Source organism: Lissotriton helveticus, chromosome 12 (assembly GCF_964261635.1).
Source record: "Lissotriton helveticus chromosome 12, aLisHel1.1, whole genome shotgun sequence".
NCBI lineage: Eukaryota > Metazoa > Chordata > Amphibia > Caudata > Salamandridae > Lissotriton > Lissotriton helveticus.
The window spans coordinates 847,090,545-847,114,786 of record NC_136073.1 but is presented as its reverse complement, the minus strand read 5'-3'; the positions used below and the strand labels follow the sequence as shown (position 1 = coordinate 847,114,786).

The window sequence follows — 24,242 nt, the reverse complement described above, 5'->3', positions numbered from 1 at the left end:
GGTTGATGCAGTTGCATGGAACATTGATTTACTGCAGTTCTCCCATCACTCCAAACTGTAAATGACCCACACCATCTTTTGTACGAAGTGACCTTCCTTAGAGGCAAAAGGCCTGTTTAGATCGCTAGTGACAGTTACTTACAGATGCAAAAGGGATGTTAAACCAATTACATCAGTGTGTGGAAGATAATAAGAGCGGCAGAACCATTCTTACATATCATCATTTTTCCTACTCTCTCCTTTTCTTTAGCCACTTTGCCTGCCTTTCTTCTAAGTACATGTGTCCTGGGGTGCCAGCTGTGATGAGCACCTTACTTGCCAACATCAATGCCTACTATGCCCATACAACTGCCTCCACCAACGTGTCTGCCTCAGACCGATTTGCGGCTTCCAATTTCGGGGTAAGTCCAGCAGTAAACCTGATCTGACATATAGGAAACTCAGGAGAATTCCTGATAAACCACTACCTCTGAAAAGCAGGAGAGACTGTGACAGCATCCAATGCAGGTCAAGACAGGCTTTTGACCGGCTCTGTCCCAATCTTACCCACTTTTCTAGTGCAATGGTTTTTTAGACTTTGTCTCCGAATGACACTATACACTCTCTAGATTGGTGAGAGAGAAGAACGTGCAGGAGGAGTAAAAATAAGGAAGTCGGTAAGGCTTGACACAGCCCGTTGGTACAAACCAGGCCGATTGCTGCACTTGCATCTGGTAGGAATCATGAACACAGATATGCCTGTGGAAACGCACACCTCCCCTTTCTTGCTGCACCAAGTTGGCCTTGACTTAAAGCACTGTCTAGTTTACTCTCCCAGAATATTGAGAAAGGAACCCTTTTTTATGTCAATAGTCGAATGACTTCTACTAAGTCTACTGGGTTTCCTGAGATGTCTCTCTGTCATTTAAAAGATCTGTTATGATATAAGTGAAGGGAATAGCCAGGACAGAGTCATACAGATGAACCTTACAATTAAAGAAGTAGAGCAGCTATATTGCATAAAGGAGATTTATTGAAAAGTCGACTCTGACCCTGTAGGTCACCTTTCAGGAGTCGTTTGTGTGGTATGACATGTACCCCGTCATCTGCTTGCATTTAGACACGTTGGCCCCAATACCCAGCGGGGTGCATATTCTGAGTCCAGCATGAATTCCTGCTTGCCCTTAGTCGATATTAGAGCATTGTGGGAAAACTTCAAGGGGGTTCACCGGGTCAAACCTGGTGCAAAGCACTCATCCTATAGCAGGCATGTACTATTTGTGCACTTCGAAAAGCTGTTTTGCAGATGCTGTTTGTGCAATATCCCCCAGTTAAAAGTCTACTAAGAGGTATTGAGAATAAACTGTGCACCCTATAAGTCTTGTACCTTACAAAATTCCCATTTGCCAGTTGTGCAGTGTTTGTTTGTTAAGCCATTTGATCTGAGTCTCTGTGTTTTATACATAGGCCTGTTGTTTTACTGTGTAGACACTCTAAGCGCATGTTGGAGATAGTTATTAGATTTCAATGAAGTACCTTCGCTTTTGTATATGTCTTAGTGAAAAACATTTAGGCTGGCAGGTCTACCTTGCTGCCTTCTCAATGGCATGTTAGAGCTGCAGTCATCTTACCGTCAGGCACCCTCTCCCCCACTCACAGAAGCTGTTCTCACAGTGGGCATAGGAAACACTTTAGAGGGTAAATGTCTGCCATTCAGGGAGGAGACTTTAAATTTGGCAAAGCAGCTGGAATTACAGAAGCCATGCCAATTTTAACCAAACATGCAGTAGCTGGCATAGTTCGAAGGTGTATGAGATAGTGTATCCACAAAAGTAGGATTTCAGCAATGTAACAATACTATTGTATGATGTGCATTAGATTTAGATAAGATTCTCATAAGCTGAGCAGAGGCATTGACTCGAAAATCATGAAGAACCAGAAGATGTCAGGCTAAGATCAAATGGATAGGGTATCCCATTCGGTGCATCACTCATGAACTGATCTGGTGTTTCTCCTTGTATCCCACAGAAAGAGAGATTTGTGAAGCTCCTGGACCAACTACACAACTCCCTCCGCATCGACTTGTCAATGTACCGGGTAAGAAAGAGGGCAACTAGGGAACATCTGTCAAGACCTACTGTTCTCATTTTAGGGTGCAACAGGAATAGAGATGGCATTTTAACCATACAAACAATATATGTATCCACTCCATTTCAGGACCCTAACCCTCACCAGGTTACTGTGACTTTAATAGTGGGGACAATGTTTACAGCCTTACTACTGGGAGAGTTCACGATCTTAGCAGGTTAAAAACATTGCACTCTTTTCAAGGAGCTAATTTTATCAAGCATAAAGTTTTCTTGCTCTATTACCATGGGGAGAGGTCACCATAACGAGTGAAACAGTTCACTTTGTGAAATTCCAGTATATTACCTGGGGATGGCAAAAATACTACTAGAGTCACAAGAGTAGGTGTGCTTTACTTTTAAATTCAGGTACAAATAAGGAGTATATTATACCTACACATATGAATGGGCGCATTGTCTCTACATAAAGTGGCATGGATCAGCCTGAGGTGGAGTTACATAAAACGAAGGGTGGCTTGTGAACAGGCCCTCAAGCCACGTAAACGGGGAAATATCAAAGCCGGTTCCTCAAGGAATTTATGTTGGAAACATTGGAACAACACCAAAGTTCTCGCTCCTGCCAGTTACACTTTGCTTATCTTGTTTCATTTTCTCTTTTCCAGAATAACTTCCCTGCCAGCAGCCCGGAAAGGCTCCAGGATCTTAAGTCGACAGTGGACCTGCTCACAAGCATCACTTTCTTCAGGATGAAGGTACTATGAGCCACTGGCTAGAAAGCATAGGGTTTGGGTTCATCGTAAGATTAGGCCTTTATTCAAATTATGGCAGGCTTTATTCTATTCCCCTGGTTTTGCGGAGAGATGTACTCTGCTTCCCTTGTGGAGTAAAGCCTGCCATATTTGGGAGTTATCCTCCTGGCTTATGAAGATGTTTGTGCCTTTAGAGGAGCCCTTGATTTACAAGGAGTGGCTCGTTTTGGTCTAACGCAAGTGGCATTCAAGACTATCCTTAATATGTCCATGTTTTCACATGCTCCCCTCTTGCCCATTCCCGTGCACAGGTCCAAGAGCTGCAGAGCCCACCCCGTGCCAGCCAAGTGGTGAAGGACTGCGTGAAAGCCTGCCTCAACTCGACGTACGAGTACATCTTCAACAACTGCCATGAGCTGTACAGCCGGGAGTACCAAACTGACCCTGTGAGTAGGAGCGGCTTGCCTCTACCTAGAAAGGTCTGCACTGCACTGATAACAGTGGTGGCAATCCCTGAGTGACAATGTGGCAGACTGTAGTTTTACTAGTATTTCTGTACACTCACCAGTATGGCTAGGTTAGCGCCTTTTAAAGGGAGATATTAAATTACACTGACTTCCAATACAGATCCTCAAGGATCACAAACTTACATGTTCAAAGATTTGGACAATGAATGAACTTAAACTGCATCTGATAAATCGGTAAATAGATGGATGGGATTCAGTGGCGGCTCCTCAGCTAAGGTGGAGGAGGGTCGCCTCACCGCTTTTCAGCAGTGAAAAAAAAGAAAACATAAAATGATAACTTGAGGTTATCATCATTTTATTTGTTCCTGCTGCTGCAGTTTTGCGGGCGAAGTGGAGCTGCTCTGCTCTCAGATCAGGGGGAAGGAGGTTTAGGCACTCTGTTAGTGCTCATGAATGTTTGGCCGGCCGTCTCAGGCTGGCCAAACAATCATGCGCACTTGCATTGCTCTCCACCCAGGCTGCATTACAGCCTGGGTGGAGAACACGCCCAGGCCCCGTCTGAGCGCTGAACCACATCACTCAGACCATTCACAATGCTGCATTGCAGTGTTGTGATTGGCTTTGGGTAGCTTGAGTGCTGTCCAGCTTCTACTCCGGCCGCGGAGAGGCGACGAGGAGAGGCGCCATGGTCAGGTATGTTTATTTTTATGCTCGCCTAACTGATCCTTCCATTCAGCCCCCCCACCCGCCCGCCACCCCTGATCTGTGCCGGCTGCCACTGACAGGATTGGCTCATGGATAAGTGCCTATTGTGAGTCTACCCTTACATTCCCCTTTCACAGGCAAAGAAAGGAGAAGTACCTCCCGAGGAGCAGGGGCCCAGCATCAAAAACCTGGATTTCTGGTCGAAACTCATCACACTCATTGTGTCCATCATAGAAGAAGATAAGAATTCATACACACCCTGCCTGAACCAGTAAGTAGGAGGCGACATGGCTAATAGGATGCCAGTTTAATTTTATGGTTGTGTATTATTGTAGAGTACAGTGAAAACGAAATAACCTTTATGCACTTGCCTCATGCCAGCACTGCCAAAGCGCAATAGCACTTAGGACGTGTACAACTTTTTATGCAGGACATAGTATTTTGTGGCATCAATAACAGACTTGAAATAACTGAGTCCTGAAAAGTGCTCAGCTTTATCAGGGGTGGTTGAAGCACATATTGATTAATAATCATGCACCGTTATGGAACCTCCCCGTCTCTGTCTTGAGGCCCTCATCCCATAGTCTTCCCACTTCTTTACTGGTGGAGATTACAACACACTAAGCAGAGACTACAGAGTGGAATAGCTAAGATTGTATGCAAAGCTGAAAAGTTGGACTGAGTTATGTAGCTTTCTAATTTTCCATTGAATTGTAGTAGTATTCTTTGTGGAAATGTGCAATTGCACTGTACTCCTTTTATTTCCTATTTTCGCCGCTACTGATTTTTCATGGTTGTGAAATCTCCTCCCATAGTTTTTCCAACTAACATGCATACTTGTTTGGCATTGTTTTGATAGTGGGGCATAAGTGGGTGTGAAATATCATTGGGAAGGATCCGGTGGTAGCACAAAGTTACAAGCCTGTAGTTCACAACCCTCTTCTGGGTACATCCGGTTCGCGCCCCGTACTCCATGATTAGTAAAGCTTTCGTACTGGCAGGTTTATATACCGCCATTCCTCCTGTGGACATAGATATTTGCCGTTCATATTCCTATGAATCACAAAGTTGGGTTACAAGCACTCATTTGTTGAATGTAGGTTCTTGAAAAAAGTTGTGCGTCGTATTACTGGATACTGTGAAGTGCACACTGTGGACCTGATATCCAGTTAGGTTGAGGGGGATACCTGGGTTGGATGCCGCTCCACCTGAATACAAATGGCCAGGTGCCTTGGTTTTCGCCAGTGCAGAAACACCAAGCCTGATTTTACCTTCTTGTATATCCAGACAGTAAAATTGCACGAGGCTTTGGTGCAACAGCTGGGAAGCCTTGTTCCTGGACCCAGCCATGCTTCTTCTTTGACAGCTCTCCCCTAAGAAAACTATTGTTCCGTTTGCCCCTTCTCTAAGCCGCCCTCTGTCTAACCCGCCACGAAGTGAACCTACTGTTGTGCCCCTCTGAGTGGGACCTACCATACATAATTCTGCATAGTAATTCCATGCCAGCACAGTTATTCTGCATTTCGAGGGGGTCTAACATGTAATTGGCAGAATTCCATTCGTAAATACAGGCCAGTAACAGTAATTCCAGTCGCTTGGAATTCCTCCTAACCCAAAACTGGGGCCTATGGAATAAATAGCCTTTAGGCAGTGTGTCTGACCAGTCTGGGCAGTTATGATGAACTCTTATTCTCCCTGTCCTTCCCTTGAACACCAGTGTGACCGAGAGCATGGCGGCAGCCAAGACCCCTTCCCTGACCCTATACACAAGGAAGAAACTGCAAGAGCCTTGTGCTGGGCAATTTCCTAGATCTTTAGTAGAAACTATTTGAGTCATGTTTCATGACTTGCAAATATGAAGAAAATCTGTGGTTTAATTTGCAAACATTCTTCGTCTGTTTCATAGGAATTCCGTGGCTCATATTAGGGAAATCATATGGCCCCTGTGGACATTGCGTTGCTTGTGCTGTAATACATCGCTGGGCTGTAATTAGGAAATTCAACGGACAGTATTATAGTGAACTCATACATGGTAATGAGTAAATTGCCATTTTTTTAAGCTTATCAGGAAATTTCAAGGATGGCCTCCTTGAAAGTTTATGGAATGCATGGCATTTTTAACGGGAAATGTTACTTGTATAGTAGACAATTAAAGTTTTTGTTGTGTGTTTTGCATTTGTACTGCACAGTGTTGCTTAGTAGTCATGTAGGCAAATTCTCCTCATGCTTAAGATCTGCCACCCTCCCGCTTATATATTTAATCATTTATATGTGCCACTTTTCAGCTCGGGTTCCTTTTCCTAATAATCTTCTCTTTGTTTTCTAAACTCCCCTGTTCTGCTTTACTTAGTCCTTACAGAGACATCAGGCGAGGTGAGATCTCTAGTTTACAGAAGGGTGGAAAATACCTATAAGGAAAATAACAGGTCTAGTGGGCAACCAGTTGAAGTTATAGTTGCTTCTGCCATCAGGAGGTGCCAACCTTATGCATTTTTCCCGTGCCTGTATTATAGCAGCAGGAGGCCTGAGCATCAGTTGCGGGTTGAGGGCTATTGAACATGATTTTCCAAAAACACCATTAGAATGCAAAATGATAATGCTTCGTGTAAAGTTATGTCCTCGTCTCCCTCCCAGGTTCCCGCAGGAGTTGAACGTGGGGAAGATCAGCGCCGAGGTCATGTGGAGCCTCTTTGCTCAGGATATGAAATACGCAATGGAAGGTGCGTGCTTAACCCTCTCTGCTCCCATCACAGGTGTTCAATGTAGAGCCTTCTTCAGGTACCACACAGAATTACACTCTTGAAACCCCTTATGTGAAGGAAGGGACAATGTTTAACCTATATTTAATCATTACAATAAAAAGTGCAATAAGCAGGCGTGAGAATGCACCTAGATCAGGGATATGCTAAAAGCTCGCTCAATGTATCCCCTTCTTCGACTATCCAGTAAACCAGTCGCACACCACAAAATCACAGTCTTCTAACATCTTTCGAAGGTGGACATGATAAACATCTGACATTCAATCATAGTCCTAGAAATGACAAAAACAGTTTGGAAAATGCAGACTTATGAGGGATACTCTAAACACGTGTCTAGGTGATCGATAAAGGGTTCTTTAGTCAGGCCCAAAAGATTAAGTGTTTCTCTGCATTACATCTTGTATGGAATCACATGCTATATGGATATTTTCCACCCTCCAGCTGTAAATCCTTCTGCAAGGAAAGATCATGAAAAATATATATATTTTTTTAAACCTTTATTATGAAGAAACAAGGCAGACACTGTACATCGTGCAATATCGCAGTACAATATACAAAAAAGGGAAAGCAGGTCAAGCGCTCCATTACACATAGGCATCAACTGTCAGCTTAGTCAATCATGAGAAGAGTGTCACAGCTCAATTACATCAAGGTCCCCCCCTCGTAGGAAAACATAGACAGGGCATTGTAGGCAATGAAGGGCTAAGGGATAAGGGGAAGGAGCGCCAACTGCAGGGGGGAGAGGCAGTCACTGACCAGCACCAGCAGGCCGCGGACCCAAGGCCGGCGGGGAGCGCGGGAGAGGCAGAAACACCGGGGTGAGAACAGGAAAGACGGTAGGTAATCAAAGGGCCCCAGATGTCAACAGGTCGAGACCTAGCAGGCATTAAATCCTAGAACTCCGAAAGGAGAGTCTGGCATCGGGAGGCATCCTCAAGCCAACTCTCAACCTTGGAAGCCGGCCTGCGACCCCAACACATGGCCACCCTGCGCCTAGCAAGGACCAGCAGCATCGCAATCAGGCGGCGGGAGACGTCAGGGCAGAACTTGACAAAACCAAGAAGGCACATAGGTGGAGCGGGGCGCACGGTGGCACCGGTAATGTCAGAAATGGCCGAACACACCTCCTGCCAGAACTCCGAGACCCTAGAGCAGAGCCAAAAGATCATGGAATATGTAATTCCCTTAAGTCAGGGACCCATGAAAAGGTTCTTTTATGCATTCGGTCGAGTTCTTTTCTCCCATGCTTGTGTGCCATAATAATGAGGCTCTACTCGTCCCTTGCTCTAGTTATATTCTGACTTCATTTGTAGGGGAATCTCCAGAGAGCCATGCTTAATGCAGCCGTGTTCCTGAACTAAGCTGCCATCTTGGCCGCAGGTCTGTGACCGGAATTTCTCAGACCAACAGAATATATTGGTTTTGCCATGTATATTGAGCCAAAGAAAAATAGAATTTTTTTAAAGAAATTGAGCACAGTGGTTGGAAGTAAAATCCTGAAATTGATCCACACTTGCATTCTGCCACTATCCTTATCACGTCTCTGAGAGTGAAATATGCCAAAGCATTTCCTCCACAACGGCGAATGGGAGACCAATATGTTCCTCCGGGAAATCAGTCCCCACGTGACCCCTTTTCACTGATTTCGTATTCCTTACATATACAGATGTTTTGGATTTTTTTTTATAATATCAGATAATCAGAAGTCCACATCCTTGAAGGGATATAATGTAGACATCTCAACTGAGTAGTCCATTATTATAAGTCAAGGCACTGTGCTTTGCACAGCTCTAAGGCTTCAGATTTATGACATACTGAATAGGTGGGTAGTATGAATGCTCAGATGTGATATTGAGATTATAAAGTTTTCTGTGGCTACTGAACTGACCGACAAAGAATGGAGCCAGAATTTCAGTTGAGTTGCCCTGAGAGGAATGATTGCATGGTCACTGCTATGGAGACAGTCAAGTGTCCCGCACCCCTGATGGTCCTTGGCTTGGTAGTCAACAGTCTGCTGTTATCCGGTTATTCAGAGAGATATGTAATACCTTGGTTGTCAGAAGCATAAATTTCACATTAGTGCCCATGCTCGACACATTATTCAACATCCAACACACATTCTGAACCAATGGCATTTTAGCTTGATCTACAAGATTTATGAGTCAAAATTCCTAATTTTTCAACAAACTCAGAAACCAAATACCTGAGACTACAGAGTATACTCTCCATTTGACCAAGACTGGTAATCTAACGTAGGTCGATAATGATTTTCTGATGCAAATAAAAAAAACACGGCAAGGGAAATGGAGGCCCCTCCTCTCTGGCCACCAGATCCCTAAACTGGCTCTTAGCCCATTTGCTACATCTAATCTGTCGGGGAGAAAAACCCCATTTGAAAACTCAGGCCGCTTGGATTATATGGATTGTTGCATTTCAGACGCACATTCATCGATGACCTGGCGTTACTCTGTGGAATGGGTCTGGGGCTTGTGGTCACAAGGGCTGATGTGGTTATGGAGTTCTGCTTCATCAGCTGATAATGAAAGTGTCCGCATTTGAAGGATTGATAGGAGAGGTCATCATGGATCATACTTGCTGCGGACACTCTCGCTTCTCTCCAATGAAGGAGAGACTAATTTTCTCTCTAGGCAATAATAGTGTGGGTGTGTGGCGGGTTCTTATAAAGTTTAGGGATGAAGGGGGAGTTCCCATGATTTAGTGTATGTAATTTCCCTAAGGAAAAGGGATTCAAATAATGTTTTTCCTGAATATAATAGAGAAGTCTGCATGAGTCTCTCTTTGGTCCATGGCTCCAGAAAGGAGGTCTTCGATTTCTGATATCTTACTATATCTCTTTGTCTTTCTTTCCAGAGCATGACAAGCACCGTTTGTGCAAGAGTGCTGATTACATGAACCTACACTTCAAGGTGAAGTGGTTATACAACGAGTACGTGAAGGAGCTGCCATCTTTCAAGAGTCGCGTCCCCGAGTACCCAGCGTAAGTGTGTGCTTCACCACTGCAGGTAGACGTCATGAGATCGTACCAGGAGATTTAGGAACACCAGAGCAGAAACGCTCATCAGCATCACTAGGACCCTCATAATCACCAGAATAGGACCCAGAACCACCACCGTTGGTCAGCCTTCATCACTAGAATACCTAAGGAAACCAGAGTAGAAGCACTTCATCATCATCATCACTAGGCGGCCTAGAATATAAAAAATATCATCATCACAGGTAGCCTAGGCACATGAGTATAAACTCACTTGTCACAATCGAGTGCAGACTTTGAGGTGCAGATTAGGAGACCCAGAAGCACCACATTACTATGAGGTACACAATTGGGATACCTTTGAGAGTACTGTGGAAGATCTAGGCACACCAAAAGACCAGTGAGATTCGAAAGCTTATCACGGGCAAAATGCTGTTCAGATACACACTCGGTGCGAGCTTTACTTTAGATAAGTGACCTATTTCTGCTCCCCCCCTCTCACGCTGCAGTACACGGGCAGGTGGGGTCAGGAGGAGCAGCTTTCTTCAGCGCCTCTGCCTGAAAGCCCATCTCTGATGTCCTAGGACCCGAGCCTGTGGAACCGATTATTCTGGGCCTGGGGATATCATGACATATGTGTGAGCAGTGGATTAGGTGACCTGGGAGACTGAAGTCAGTAGACAATGAAGCACAAGAGCAGACAATGAGGACATCTTGGGGCTCCACATTGGAAGCCCAGCAGTTCGTAAATTCTTGCTACCAATATAATTCGATTTTCACACCTAATCTTTATTTTTTCAACTCCCTATGATCCTTCCTTAGTCATCCATCTGTTTCCCGATTGTCTCATAACACTGCAATAAAAATAAAATATCAGTTAATCTCTTTTACTTTATTTTAGTCTTGCTGGCGTCACCGTTTCACAATTTGTGCTGCTTTTCTCTGGCAGACTCTTAAAAGGAGTGCCCCTGTAAAGCTCCAAGTCCACTGCAGCCATGTTCGGTCATGGTCTGACACTGAGCGGGAGGGGATCAATAGTTATTTATTGTTAATTAAAAGGCTGGATGCTGCAGGCACATTGATTCTTAAAGCCACAGGTGATTCCTATCTGGAAACCTGCCTGAATTACAGCCCAGCTCAGCACTCAGCCGGATGCAATCACAAAATTGTGAGACTGCGGTCTTCTTCTGCTCCAAGTTTGCAACAGGCTGCACTGTGGGAGATGTAGTCTTATTTTTGCAATTAATAAGCATACATGTAAGTCGTGCATACCAGACCAATCAAGCTAGCATTAGACAAGATCTTGTTTGTAGTAAAGGTCTGTTTTAGATAAAAGGTAGCCTAAGAAAGGAACCAAAGCTCAGGTGTCCGTCGGTCAAAATCACTTTATTCTGTTAATTAAAACCATAAAAGTATGCAACAAATATACAATAAAATATCAAAAATGTTCTATAAAATACAATCTAGTTCATCAATATGCATGGTACACCAAAGCTCAGGTGGTTCCCTGTCTGGTGATGGATGTTCAGTCTATCCATGGTATTTTAGATCCCAACACTTTGCTTGTGCTGTGCATTTGGTAGCATGGCTGTGCATCGTTGCCAGATGGCCCTATGTCATGTGTGCACTTTCAGCCTGTGGTGGCTTTGTACACAGCACGTTGGCTAAAAGGCTGCAGCAGGCTTAATTATGTTTACTGAAAAATAAAAGCGTTTCCCAATGCCACCTTCATGACATGAGCATAGTTGAAAACTGAAAACACTGCCTCCCAGAGAAGGCAATTTGGTCTGACTTTAATACCTTAGATAAATATCTCCATCATAAGTTTATATGGGTTATTAAGGGCTGTGTGGTGAAAGCAGGCAGCATCGCGATTACCAAAGGTTTCCATGGGACACCATCTGCCATTCAAGGTCTCTCTCATTCCACAATCTATTGTGTTTTAGCTTTCACTCATTTCAGTTGTACAGATCTGATTTAATAGTATGTACCCTACAGAGCCCAGATTGAAACAGAAAAGAGGTCCTTAGAATCTGGCCCCGTAATAGCTGATAATTCAGGTGGGAAGCAAGTGTACTCGTTTTTAGGAACTAGGACCTATTTTTCATTCAGACTGACTCAAAACAAGATTGAGAATTGCAGAAAAGGGAGAGAGAAAGAGAAAAGTAGAATAATTGTGATAAAGGAGGGATGAAAAAGGCAATGGAAGAGAAGCATGAGATGAAATCTAAGTGGTTAGGCAGCCATGTCATTTGGCAACCTCTGCATTCGGCAGTGATAGTTGCGGCCCCTAATGAAAAACTTTGGCCCCATGCACTTTTACAAATTGAATTCCGGGAAAAGGGGTTCTAGAGTTTTGACCGGGGGTGCTGCCTATCACCAGGCCAAACTGTGTGGCATTTGTGCAAACACTGTTGCATTATTGCAGGGCTTCTGAAGTTCAAAGCTGTTCTGTTATTTTTTGCAGATTTGTAGAGCACACTATCTCCTGGGAGGGTATTCTGGTGCTGAGTAGGTGTGAGTCTAGGCACACCTCGGACCTAGTAGGACTACTCAAAAAGCCTGGTCTTCAGCTTCTTGTGGAATTCAAGAAGTGAGAAGGAAACTCTTATTTGTAGCAGCAGGTCACTCCTCGCTATAGGAGCAATGCAGTAGAAGGCTCGACCACTGGCTCTGGTTTTCAGTATGCGTGGGATTTGTGCAAGTAGGAGTCCAGATGAACGGAGGCAGGGCCGGTTCTAGGATTTGCGAGGCCCTGGGCTAAAATGGAATGTGCGAGGCCCCTCAAATGTAGATAAGTGGCCCCTTTAGGAGACCATTCACAGACACTGTGGGAGGCCCATTGTCCTGCATTTTGGTCCCCCCCCAGTTTTAACTTTCAGACCACAAGCATTTCTCACACCTTCAGTCCGACAGGTGTGAGAATTGCTTGTGGGCTAAAAGTTAAAACTATAGGGGTGCCAAAATGCTGGACAATGGGACTCCCACGGTGTCTTTGAATGGGTCTCCTTGCAATTGAAGGGATCGTCTCCCTCCCCTATGCCTCAAGACACCATCCCTGAGAGGCCTGGGGAGGGGGGCCCTTCTGAAGGACCTTAATTGCAAGGCGACACCTTTCTCTGAAATGGATCGCCAGGGAAACAACAGGACACACCACCAGTGCGTGGACCCATGCTGGTGGGCTGAGTGCGAGGCCCTGGGCAGCTGCCCACGCTGCCCATGCCTAGCGCCGGCCCTGAACGGAGGTGCCCGGAAAGTTTGTGAAAGCAGTTGCGATTGTTGATGTATGCTGGGCCATTATGTAGAGCTTTGAAGTGATGGGGTGCCATTGGAGCTACCTCAAGTACGGTATGATGTAGGTGGCCAATAGGAGGTCGAGAGTGAGTCTGGCCGCTTAGTTATGAATTTTCTGCAGCCCTCCGGTGAGATCTGTGTTGATCCCAGCATGGAGGGTGTCCCCGTAGTCCAGTTTGCTTGTCACCAAGGCGTGCATGACTGTTTTGCAGGTGCTGATTCGGAGCCATTTGAAAATCTTCCTCAACATATTCGGGGTATGGAAGCATGAGGCGGTGAGGGCATTGTCTTGGGCATTCACGTTGAGTTTGCAGTCGATGCTGATCCTGGAAATCTTGGCGTGTGTGGTGGGTGTCGGTCCTATCTCTTGTGGTCACAAGGTCGAGTCCCACTGTTGTGTGCTGTTCCCAAAGATCGCAATTCTGGTTTTGCGGGTGTTCATCTTTATACAGTTGATCTTCATCAGTGAGCAATTTCAGTGATGCAGGCATTGAACTTGATCCAGGTACTGGGCGTCTTGTCCGTGAAGGGCAGAATGAGTTGCTTGTCATCTGTGTAGGGGAGAACTTTGATATTGTGAGAACGGATGATGCTAGCGGGAGGGATCATGTATGCGTTGAAAAGGGTCTGGCTCAGGGAGGATCCTTGCAGAACTCTGCAGATGTGAATGTCCACAGTGTACACTGCCTGGCAAGAAGCAGATCCATCAGAGTGCATCTCCTTGGATTCCTATGTCATGTTGGTGTTGGGTGAGGATGCCATGGGAGACTGTCAAGTGCTGCTGAGAGGTCAAGGAGGATGAGGGCCACCGTGTCTCCTCTGCCCAGAGTCATGCGGATGTCGTCCGTGGCAGTGATGAGGGCAGTTTCCATGCTGTGGTTGGGTCTGAAACCAGACTGAGTGGTGTTGAGTAGTTGGTGGGTGTTGTGGTATTTGGTGAGGCTTCGGTTGATGATTTTCTCTGAGACCTAGGCTGGGAATGGTTGCACAGAGATCATTCTGTAGTTGGCGAGTGTGGAAGTAGCAGATGGATTGTTCAGCAATGGGAGGACCGTTGCATGTTTCCAAGCATCTGGGTTGGTCGTGTAAGAGGTGGTGGCATTCAGAATGGGTGCGAGCATGGCGCTGACTGATAGCAGTTCTCTGGAGTTGGCGTGGTGGTAGCAGGGGTCCAATGGGTCCCCTGAGTGGATGGACTTCATGGTGACGGAGGTTTCTTCTGGGTTGTTGATAGGCCGTATAGTAAGCATTAGACCTGATTAGATTAACTAGGACATGGAGGGAAGAGCAGAGAAAAAGCTTTCACCACAGTAGAGCATTTTCTATGACTAGCAAGGGGGAAGAAGTCAAACATGAGGAGCTCCATTAAGTTACATCGTGGTAGTAATATTCATAACCGAGATGGCTCAAAATGGCTGTTTTCCCAGTGTGTTCTCTTTTTCCTGCTGCGAAGTGTTTCTATCAGTTATGGTGACTGGGTAATAGCTTCAGTTATCTTATTGTATCAGAGCTGACTTGAGTGTCACCAACTTTCAAAAAGAACTTTGAGGGGCACCGTGAGCGAGGTATAGATTTTAGTGTCCGGTCTGAAATCTGAATGGAACCATATGTTTTGTTCACTATCAGGGCTGCAAAAAAAAAAGCAGTCTGTATAATTTAGATTTAGAGACGGTGAAAAATGGTGGAAAGCGGTAAGGGTCCTCGGCTAAAAAAAAGACCAGTCATTGCTCCCTAGTATTCTACCACTACATCATGACGGCAGATGCCGCATCAGTTGAGTTTCCTATCACTTCTCCTCTTGGTCCCTCACCAGGTGTTGATGACACTCCAGAAATTCTGGAGTCCATTTCTGGCGACACAAACACTGTGAAAGGCCACCTTACAAAGTATGGTGGACTTGCACTAAACTGGACTCCAAGTGTCCAGGAAATGCTTGAAAGCATACCTGTATATAAAGGACACTTGAAATGGAGCTACCAACAAGTACCTCCACACTTTGGGGCAATACGTATGCCTGTGGAAATAGCACTGTGCCACACAAGCAAGGTAGCATCCTGATTTTCCCCCATAGTGTCTGCCTCTGAAACCACAATGAACAAATCTTGGTGGAGCGGATTTTCCTCCACATGTGTTGTAAAGCTGGTGCCTCAGCCACACTGTTGGATGTGAAATTCTCTGCATCACCTCAGACTTGGGCCTTGTGTTTCCCCCAAGCACTAAAGTAATTGTGGAAATAATTGTCATACCCCTTGAGAATATTCCATAAAGACTTTATGAAACATAACATAACTTCAAGAACAGTGGTAAATAATATACGAATCCTACTGTCACTTTAAAATGCACTGTGCGTGTTAAATATTTTATAATGTTATTTTTTTGTACGAAGACAAAAAAACATTTCCCCTAAATTTTAAAGTAAAGTACAATGTGACCCTGCAATGGCCTCTTTGCTGGTGAATAGATGGCCTCTAGAGACCTGTAGGCTTGGGAAATCAGTCATGTTACATGAGCCAGATATGTTGGCTGATGTTTCCAACACTGCCAGCCTTTGAGATGTACTAGTGTATTTGGGAACCTACCAATTTCTTGAATGTCTAGCCAGCCTAGTTTATGGTGGGCGTCAGTCTTTGTCTTACTGCATGCAATCTGTTTGTTGCACCCCATTTAATTTATATACATTCTTTCTTTCTTCCATTTTTACCTCCAGGTGGTTTGAGCCTTTTGTAATCCAGTGGCTGGACGAGAATGAGGAGGTCTCCAGAGATTTCCTACATGGAGCGCTGGAACGGGACAAAAAAGATGGGGTAGGGCTTTGTGCATGTTCATTTATAGGCTCAAGGGGGCCTTATGGCTGCCTCACTACCTATTCCAGCTGTTTTCATGACTTCAAGGCTAATCATAGCCCTCCTACGATGTTCACACCATTCTGCATTTTCGAAGTGACATTTAGAATCCTAGACTCCTTGTTGTAATCTGTGTATTTTGTCCTCACTTCTGCTATGTACATTCCATTGCCCCCAAATATTATCCCCTCGCATATATTCCATCTCCCTAAAACATGACCACCTTGCCTTAGCTTTAATCTCCCTAAAACATGACCTCAGTCCCTTATGTTCCATTTCCTTTAGACATGACCTCCTCTCTTAATATTCCATCTCACTTTGACATTCTCTTGTCTCCTCATATTAAATCTCTCTAAAAAGTGTACCTCTCCTTATATTCCATCTCTGTTAGGGATGGCATTCTGTCTGTACCCGTCATCACCCTTAGGCATGTCATCTATCTGCATATTCCATCTTCCTGAAGCATGGCCTTCTCTCTGTGCCTTTTATCACCCTTAAGCATGAATTTCTCTTTCTATTCCATCACACTTTGGCATGTCCTTCTAGCTGCACATTCCATCTTTCTTAAGATTGACCTGCTCTCCTTACATTCCATTTCCATTAAACGTGACTTTCTCGCCTTACATTCCATTCCCATTAAACATGACCATCTCTCGGTACATTCCATCTTCTCAGACATGACCACCTCACCCTACATTCCACTCCTGTAGACATGGCTATGCCTTCTTACATCCCATCTTAAGGCATGGCCATCTCTCCATTCAATCTCCATTTACATTAAGCATAACCTCATCCCCATAAATTCCCTTTCCCTTGAGCATGGCCTCACCTTCTTACATCATAGCATCCTTGAGCATGTACCTTCTTTCATTAAATTCATTCTCCCATAGGCATGACCTCTTTTCCCTTACATTGCTCCTCCTTTAGACATCTATTCCAAACACTGTATGTACATGTATGGCATTTCTCTTGACCTTGACATGGCAACTTTCCATTCAACAAAGAACAGAAATCCTTATTAACAGTCTTACCATCACACAAACGCTGTGTAAGGAGCTTTGGATGTGTCTGTCCACCATGAACTTCGACCTAGTGCTCACTATTTCCTTTCCTGGTTACAGTTCCAGCAAACATCTGAGCATGCTCTCTTCTCCTGCTCTGTGGTTGATGTCTTCTCGCAGTTGAACCAGAGCTTTGAGATTGTGAAGAAGCTGGAGTGTCCTGACCCCCAAATTGTCGGACATTACATGCGAAGATTTGCCAAGGTAGGTGGATTATTTATCTGGATTCTGCTAATCCTGCATCCCATATCCCGCTGGGATGTGTACTTGCGCCCAGAAGTTGGGAGGTGTATAAGGAATTCAGGAAAGTCATGGTCGGGAAAGAGTCAGTCAGAAATGGCGTAAAGGCGCAAGATAGACCCTACATCAGTGACATCGACCATTTGAAGCCAAACCTGTATTTAGGGCCCCTAAAGTTCCTAGAGAAGGGTGTAGGCTGACCATTGAGAGGGTGAGAGACGAAGGGGAGCCCTGGGGGACAAACAAAAGGGCAAATTTGGAAACCAGATAAGAAGATAAAGAAGGGAATAGGAAGGCAGTAATTGTTGATGGACAGTAAAGCCAGTGAGAAGACAGTGGGACAAATACATGGATAGTGTGGAAGACAGCAGAAGCGGTGAAGAGAAAATGAAAACAATAGAAAGGCAAGAACAAGGGTGCAAAAGCAATGGAAAGACTAAATGGGCAAGCGATGGATGGGATTATGATGGTGAGTGTAAAAAGACAGTTCAGTGTCGGGAAGACAATGGAGGCACAGATCCATCTGTTGGAGGAGGCAGCGGTAGAGGGAGGTGGGAGCTACTGAGGTTTGGAAGGCCATGGAGGAGAATTAAAGCAACAGAGTTGGATTTTTAGATAATACAGGAGAGAAACAACATAAGCATGGCAAGACCATTGGGCAGGTAGTGGCAATGGAGCGGGTGAGTAATGGAAGAGGCGGGAAGAATACGGTTGAGTGAGACAATAGAAGGGTGGCGAAGCCTTGAAGCTGATGAAGAGGCAATGAGAAGGGATGCAATGTATGTGCTGGGATATAATGGAGAGGGGTAAGATAATGGAGGAGGGAGATAGTGGAAAAAGTAGACGACTAAAGGTGACCAAGAAGAGTAGGGGGAGCAGACTATGTAGGTGTAGGACAATGAAGAAGCTTAAAAACCACAAGAAATCTGAGCCACTATTATTATTACTGAATTGCCATTCTTCCAGAACAATTGAGTCTCAACTTGATTCTTTTCACTATACCGCTTGGTAATTGACATACTGTTGGAATAAATAATTTTAGGATCACCTGCAATCCACAGTGCCACTGCAAATAGGGCAATGCTTGCAAAATCACCTTCTTAGGTATCTTAGTAGGCTCAGTGCAAACTTTGAGACTTGCAAGTCACATGATTGAATCCCAGATGATGTATTCAGCCTCTAGAGGTCACAAATGTGCATTACCGAGTTGGGTAAAAAAGATATCACTTGAAATTCCACCATTTTAGATTTACGAATTGTTGTGATATAATTCAAACTTCTCTTATTTTTGTAATTATATTGTATCTCTTGGAATTCTATCATCTCTAGTTCACATATACTCTCATCACTGATTTTACATATTATCACTTGAAATTCCACTTTCTTGTATTTCATGTATTATTGTGATATAACTCAAGCTTCTTCCATCCTCAGGCAATTTTATAATACACTTGAAGTAAAAATGTGTTAGATTTCAGGTCTCATTTTGAAGTAAAGCTTCTGTCATTGCTGATTACAGTTAGTATCGTAATATCGCTTGAAATTCACCCGCTTGGATTTCAGGTGCTATTGCACTATAACTCGAGCTTCTTCCATCACTGATTTTAAGGTGTTCCTTATTGATTCATCTTCCAACATCAAAGAGTTCAGGCAACATTATCCTAGTCATCCATTTCATATATCAAGGTTACTCGCCCACTTTCGTAACTTGGCGGTTGCATTTTGATCTTTTGCTTTTCTTTTTGTGCATTTTCTATATCGAAATGTTTCTCTTCTCCTCGTCCAAATATATTTGGTATTGGATGCTGTTGCATATTACACTGTAAATCTGTTATCTTTCAATGACTTTGTATCTGTGAACAATACTTTGCGTTCATATTTTCTTCCTTGTTCTTCTCTCTCCTGCCGTCCTTTCTTCCTAACCCTTTCATTCTTCTTATGCTTTATTCTGACACTCCTACTTTCCTTCATTGCCCCATTCCTCCCTTCTGCTATTCTTTTTTCTTTTTTCTTTCTACCCCACCTTTTTCATCCTTTCTCCTTAACATTTCTTAATCCCTTTCTTCTCACCTTAATCCCTACCTTCGTTCTCTACCTCCTTACATTTTGTCCTGCATTACATTGTGCATTCCTTCCTTCATCATCCACCCTTTATACCTACCATTCTCTCTCCATGTCATCCTGCTTTCTTCACAATGTCCTTATTTCCTTCCTCCCTTTCTTCCATATCCCTTTTCTTCTGCCTTTAGACTATAAGCACCATACTGTTGCAGTACGCAGAAATCATCTCCAGGTGTTTTGCCTCGTATTGTTCCAAGGAGAAACTGGTGATGTACCCTTTCTGTTTCACTTTCCGTCATTCTTTTAAGTCTACTTGATTCTACCTTGTCTGTGATTTCTCCACCAACGCGCTGCTGGGTGGCGCATATCTATGTCTCCTACAATAGAATTAGTCAACAAAACTGTGCCATTTGATAGAAGAAAGGATAGCTTGCTTTCCCATGGAAGGGGTGGATAAGGATAGAAATGGGAACAGCAAAAGAAGGGACATGTCTTTCATACCAGGAAATTGTATTTTTAATCCTAATGCAGTGTTCTCAAACCTGCACTACTGAAAGACCCAAAACAACAGACAAAACTATGTTAAATCTGAGACACCGGTGATGAGAAAAAGAGTTAAGTGAGCTGTGTGGATTACTGAGGATAGTGAATGGAGGCTGATACAAGTGCCAATGACATTTTCTGGGTAAAACATAAGCTTGTTTGCTGGGTGGGCTGCTTTACATTTTAAAATGGCCACCGGTTAATAGTGGAATGTAGCTTCCTGATGGGTGTTCAAAAAAGTGTGTTTGTTTGGTAGTATTTGGGAGTGGTCTGGTTGCCTTTCTCTGCCATATTAGCATTCACCAAATAAAACCAACAAGTCCTGGGCTATTTATGTGGGTTCTGGACCCTAACGACGAGGACGTTGGCACGTTTAGCTGTGATGCGTATAAGTATAAAATTCTGGGCAGCTTGTCCTAGTGTTGAGCGTATGAAATTGTATTCAAGCAAGGATTGTAGACTAGTTAAAACCTTTGCAGAGGTGGGTCTGGAATATCTGTGTAGTAGAGATTTTGTCTAGAACCTTTTACCCAACCTAATCCTGTTATTGCCGTCTGCCTGCGTAGTCTCATATCTCTTTCTACAGCAATAACGGAATTTATCAAATCCCTAGCTTTATCACATTAGGCTAACCATATATGTATGGGGTAGGGCAGATTAAGATCATACCTTGCATCTATAGTTCACCAGTTAAACCTTTTGAGTTCAGTCACAAACTCCTTAACCAGGGTTTAAATTGATTTAACTGCATTTTTATATTCCCCGTCTCCTAGTTCCATTATTTTATATGTTTTAGGTTAGTGTATCCAATGTAAGCAGAGATATTGAATTACACTGAGAGGGTCATTTACCAGCTATAGGCTTTCCATTGTGGATATGTAAGGAGCACAGACTCGTTTGAAAGCTCTTGCTTTGCTGACGCGACTGCAAATTACTTGTCTGTAAATAAAAACCTGTAGTTTAACATGTTCCAATAAAAAAGCAGTGAAACAATTAAAGTGTCAAATTTTGCAAGGAAGGACTTTGTCACTGGTTTAACATTTTTTAAATCACACGAGGAATGTTTCCAGTTTTTATTTTTGGTCCTCAGTTTTGAAAATTTCCAAATATAGGTAATAAGATTCGGCTGCAGAGAATTGATGACTGAATGTACATTATCATTATACTAACACTAGAGGAAATTATAATTGATTAACAACTATAATCATAATTTTAAAAAACCCCAATCACTAATTTTCGTTACACATCCCAGCATCATAGCCAGAACCCTTAGTTTCTGCTCAAAATATTTGTGCTCACAACTCTTTCTTCAAATTCTGCCTCCGGCTTTCTGGCATATGCGGTCTGTGGAATAACCTTTCCAACGGACTGTAATCTTCCAAAACAAGTACCAGAATCAAATCTCTGCTCAAAGTCCACCCACTGTGGCATCTTTACTTGAACACCGTACCTAGAGATGGCTTGCTGTTTAGATACACTATGCAAGTGTTATAATTTTCAGTGTCTTTAATTTTAACTGTGCCATCTACATTTAAACACATTATCTGTTGAGACAATAACATTCTAAAGATGTAATATTTCGATATTCGAAATTGCACTAAAAAACAGGAATCTGTCGACCTAAATTCATATATTCTACTGTACTAAATTGTTCCAAAACTTTAATGGTGTTGGATATTATAGGACGCTCTGGTAAAAAAAAAAAAAATCTTTTTACTTTGCTTGTCATTTATACAATGAAAAATCACTCTGATATACTAACTTTGAACAGCAAACGTTGCAGTGTTCTGTCATTTTATTATCATGATGGCATATGTTCAACACAGTCGGAAAGCCTTCCCGACCGACATGGTAGGTTTAAAGACCGACTGCCATAATATGATGACGGCGGTCGGAGTTTAAATCAGTGACGGAATCCGGGGTTCCGACGGGCTCAAGGAACCTGTCAACCAGTCTGAAAGCGCTCATAATCCATTAATCCCGTCCATGCTCATGACGAGCTCAGCTCGTCATGCAGTACACTGCTTGTGTGCTCATGACGAGCTGAGCTCGTCATGAACAATGGAATTCAAGGATCTGCAGCACAGAGGATGAATTGCAGTAGCATTTTAAGGACGGCGTTTCTGCCGTCCGGATTATGATGTCGGTTTCCGGCAGCCAATCCATGTTGGTTTTTCCGACATGAATTGGCTGTCAGAAACTGACTTTGGTGGCCCCTAGCAGGGCTCCCTGGCCCTCTGCAGTTGGGCCATGTGCGGTCGTATCTTAATGGGGTTGTTGGAACCATTGACCTATGGTATGGCAGTTCCGAACAACATCGTAATTAGGCCAATAGTATAGACACATCGATTCCAAGTATGTCAGTATTTTTTAATTACTAAACAATATTTTCGTGCATCATTCACAATCGCTTCACATGTTAAACATTTACTTAATGGGAATAATGAATCAAAGGTAATTTTATGCACTTGTACCCTAAATAGATTATTTCTAACCAGTTTGATGACACGTATGCTTAAAGTTATGTTCTTAGCTTATCTGCCACCAGTCCTTTATTTTCAGAACGTAAAACTGCTCACAAAACTGCAAGCATTGTTCTAAATACAGCTGCAAACGCTAAGAGCATCTTTGTCAGGGAAAACAAAATTATCATTAAATGTGACTTCTTGAATCTAACTAAAAAATAGTGAGAAGGCGGGGGCCCCGCTGACCTGGAAGGCTTGATGGCTCAGCATAGGCAAAACGATGCTCTGTAGTTTTTGGCAATAAATATATGTATTCTGTTGAGGGGTATGTCTCATGCACCAAAAACTATATCTATTAGAGGGGGACAAGAAAAAAAAGGATAGTAGATATATCTTATTGTATCTAGCAATTACATTAGCAGTGCAAGAAGCAGTTGCTCAGTGGTTTGCTAATAGAAGGCTCCTTGGCTTAAGAGTACACTAGTTCACCTTCTCAGGTGTAATACATATTTAGATTTACACTGACCTTAATAATACACGGTCAGATTAATTCCGAACCTGCATTTCCCTCCTGGAATAAACATGGAACATGCCCATAATCTGACAAACAATTATTCAGTTATCAACACAGCAAAAAAATGGCACTTGAGAATACCATGTGGTTTTCTGACCAAAAAATGGGTCATCATAGTCATTTCACATACCATGGTATTTAACTTGTAATTGGATGGTACTGGGGTGGATTTAGTGCAAGGTAAATGTAAATTGGCGTGCAAATTCACCGTTACCACAGCACCGTCCAACTCATAAACAGGACCACTGTCTTTTAGGGGCTGCAGTTTTCATCCGCTACCTCCTAGTAGGATCTCTGTGAAACACTTTTGTTCAATTAATTGTTTATGCTTTGGTAATTTCAAAACCAGTTTCTCTGTCCTGAAATAAAATCAAGTGAGCTATCAATCAAATGTAGAGCTTGTGTGACAATAGCATGTATTTTAAAATGGGGTCATATATTTTTATTTTTTTACACAAGCAGTACAATTATTTTTCATTTTAAATCGCATTAGTACTAATTCATAAGAAATTTCATTTGTTACCAGGCAATATAAATCTAAATTATGAGCACCTCCAAGTAGTGATAGTGTGTTGCAAGATTTCTAGTTTATGTGGTTACGGCTTAAGAAGAGAGGAAGTGGGTAGCGTGGGCCAGAAGAATGTTATTAAAGGCTGTGAGCCAGGAATCAAAATAATATTAATCTTCACGTCTGGGAACCTACCAGTATTGATACTCCATTCCCTATTCAGGGTGTGTTGTAAGTACGCGGAAAAGGCTGTGTTCACGCTATTAAGGGTGCAACTGGAATATTGGGGAATGGCCAGCGGGATACATTCTGGAAGTTAAAGAATGGTGTTCAGTAGTCAGTTCACTCCTTTTAAACATTTCTGAAAATGTTTTGAAAGTTTACGTGGAAAAATGTTTGGCCGCCTAATTAAATTTTTTATGCCGCGCCCCATTACTGAGGAAGTAAACATTACTCCCAATATTGGCAGACTTAATTTGTAATAGTAGCAGGTGACTAACTAGCTATTCTGTCCTTCCACAGCCCTGTATCCTGATGAACAACATTCAGCAGCTGCGGGTCCAGCTGGAGAAGATGTTCGAAGCCATGGGCGGAAAGGATGTGGGTCCCAAATTCTTACTTCTTACTTTTATAGATCATGCACCAACCTCTCCACCGCCTCATCCATCCCACCTGTAGACCTAGAAGCCCTGGGGTTTGCATACACAACAGGGTGGGCTGAGAAGGATTCAGTATTACAAGGGGAACAGGCACTCTGCCATTGACCTTAGCACTTCATAAACCCTTGATTACACCACATACTTGACAATCTGGGCTAGACATGGTCATTCCGAGTTCTTACACTTTCTTGCAATGCATACCAGAGCATACTACACTGCAAGGAAGGTTAAACACAGTCGAGTGAGGACCTGAGCA

General features: G+C 43.4%; 1 protein-coding gene across 1 annotated transcript in view; it reads left to right on the top strand.

The window, feature by feature from the left end:
• UNC13A (unc-13 homolog A) overlaps positions 1 to 24,242 on the top strand; it is a 173,247-nt gene that overhangs the window by 88,964 nt on the left and 60,041 nt on the right. The window contains exons 20-30 of the mRNA XM_078671634.1: positions 251 to 401; positions 2,008 to 2,076; positions 2,729 to 2,818; positions 3,127 to 3,261; positions 4,125 to 4,258; positions 6,622 to 6,707; positions 9,618 to 9,744; positions 15,740 to 15,836; positions 16,997 to 17,140; positions 19,426 to 19,503; positions 23,850 to 23,927. Coding sequence (XP_078527760.1) covers positions 251 to 401; positions 2,008 to 2,076; positions 2,729 to 2,818; positions 3,127 to 3,261; positions 4,125 to 4,258; positions 6,622 to 6,707; positions 9,618 to 9,744; positions 15,740 to 15,836; positions 16,997 to 17,140; positions 19,426 to 19,503; positions 23,850 to 23,927 — 1,189 coding nt within the window. The remainder of the gene's footprint in view (positions 1 to 250; positions 402 to 2,007; positions 2,077 to 2,728; positions 2,819 to 3,126; positions 3,262 to 4,124; positions 4,259 to 6,621; positions 6,708 to 9,617; positions 9,745 to 15,739; positions 15,837 to 16,996; positions 17,141 to 19,425; positions 19,504 to 23,849; positions 23,928 to 24,242) is intronic.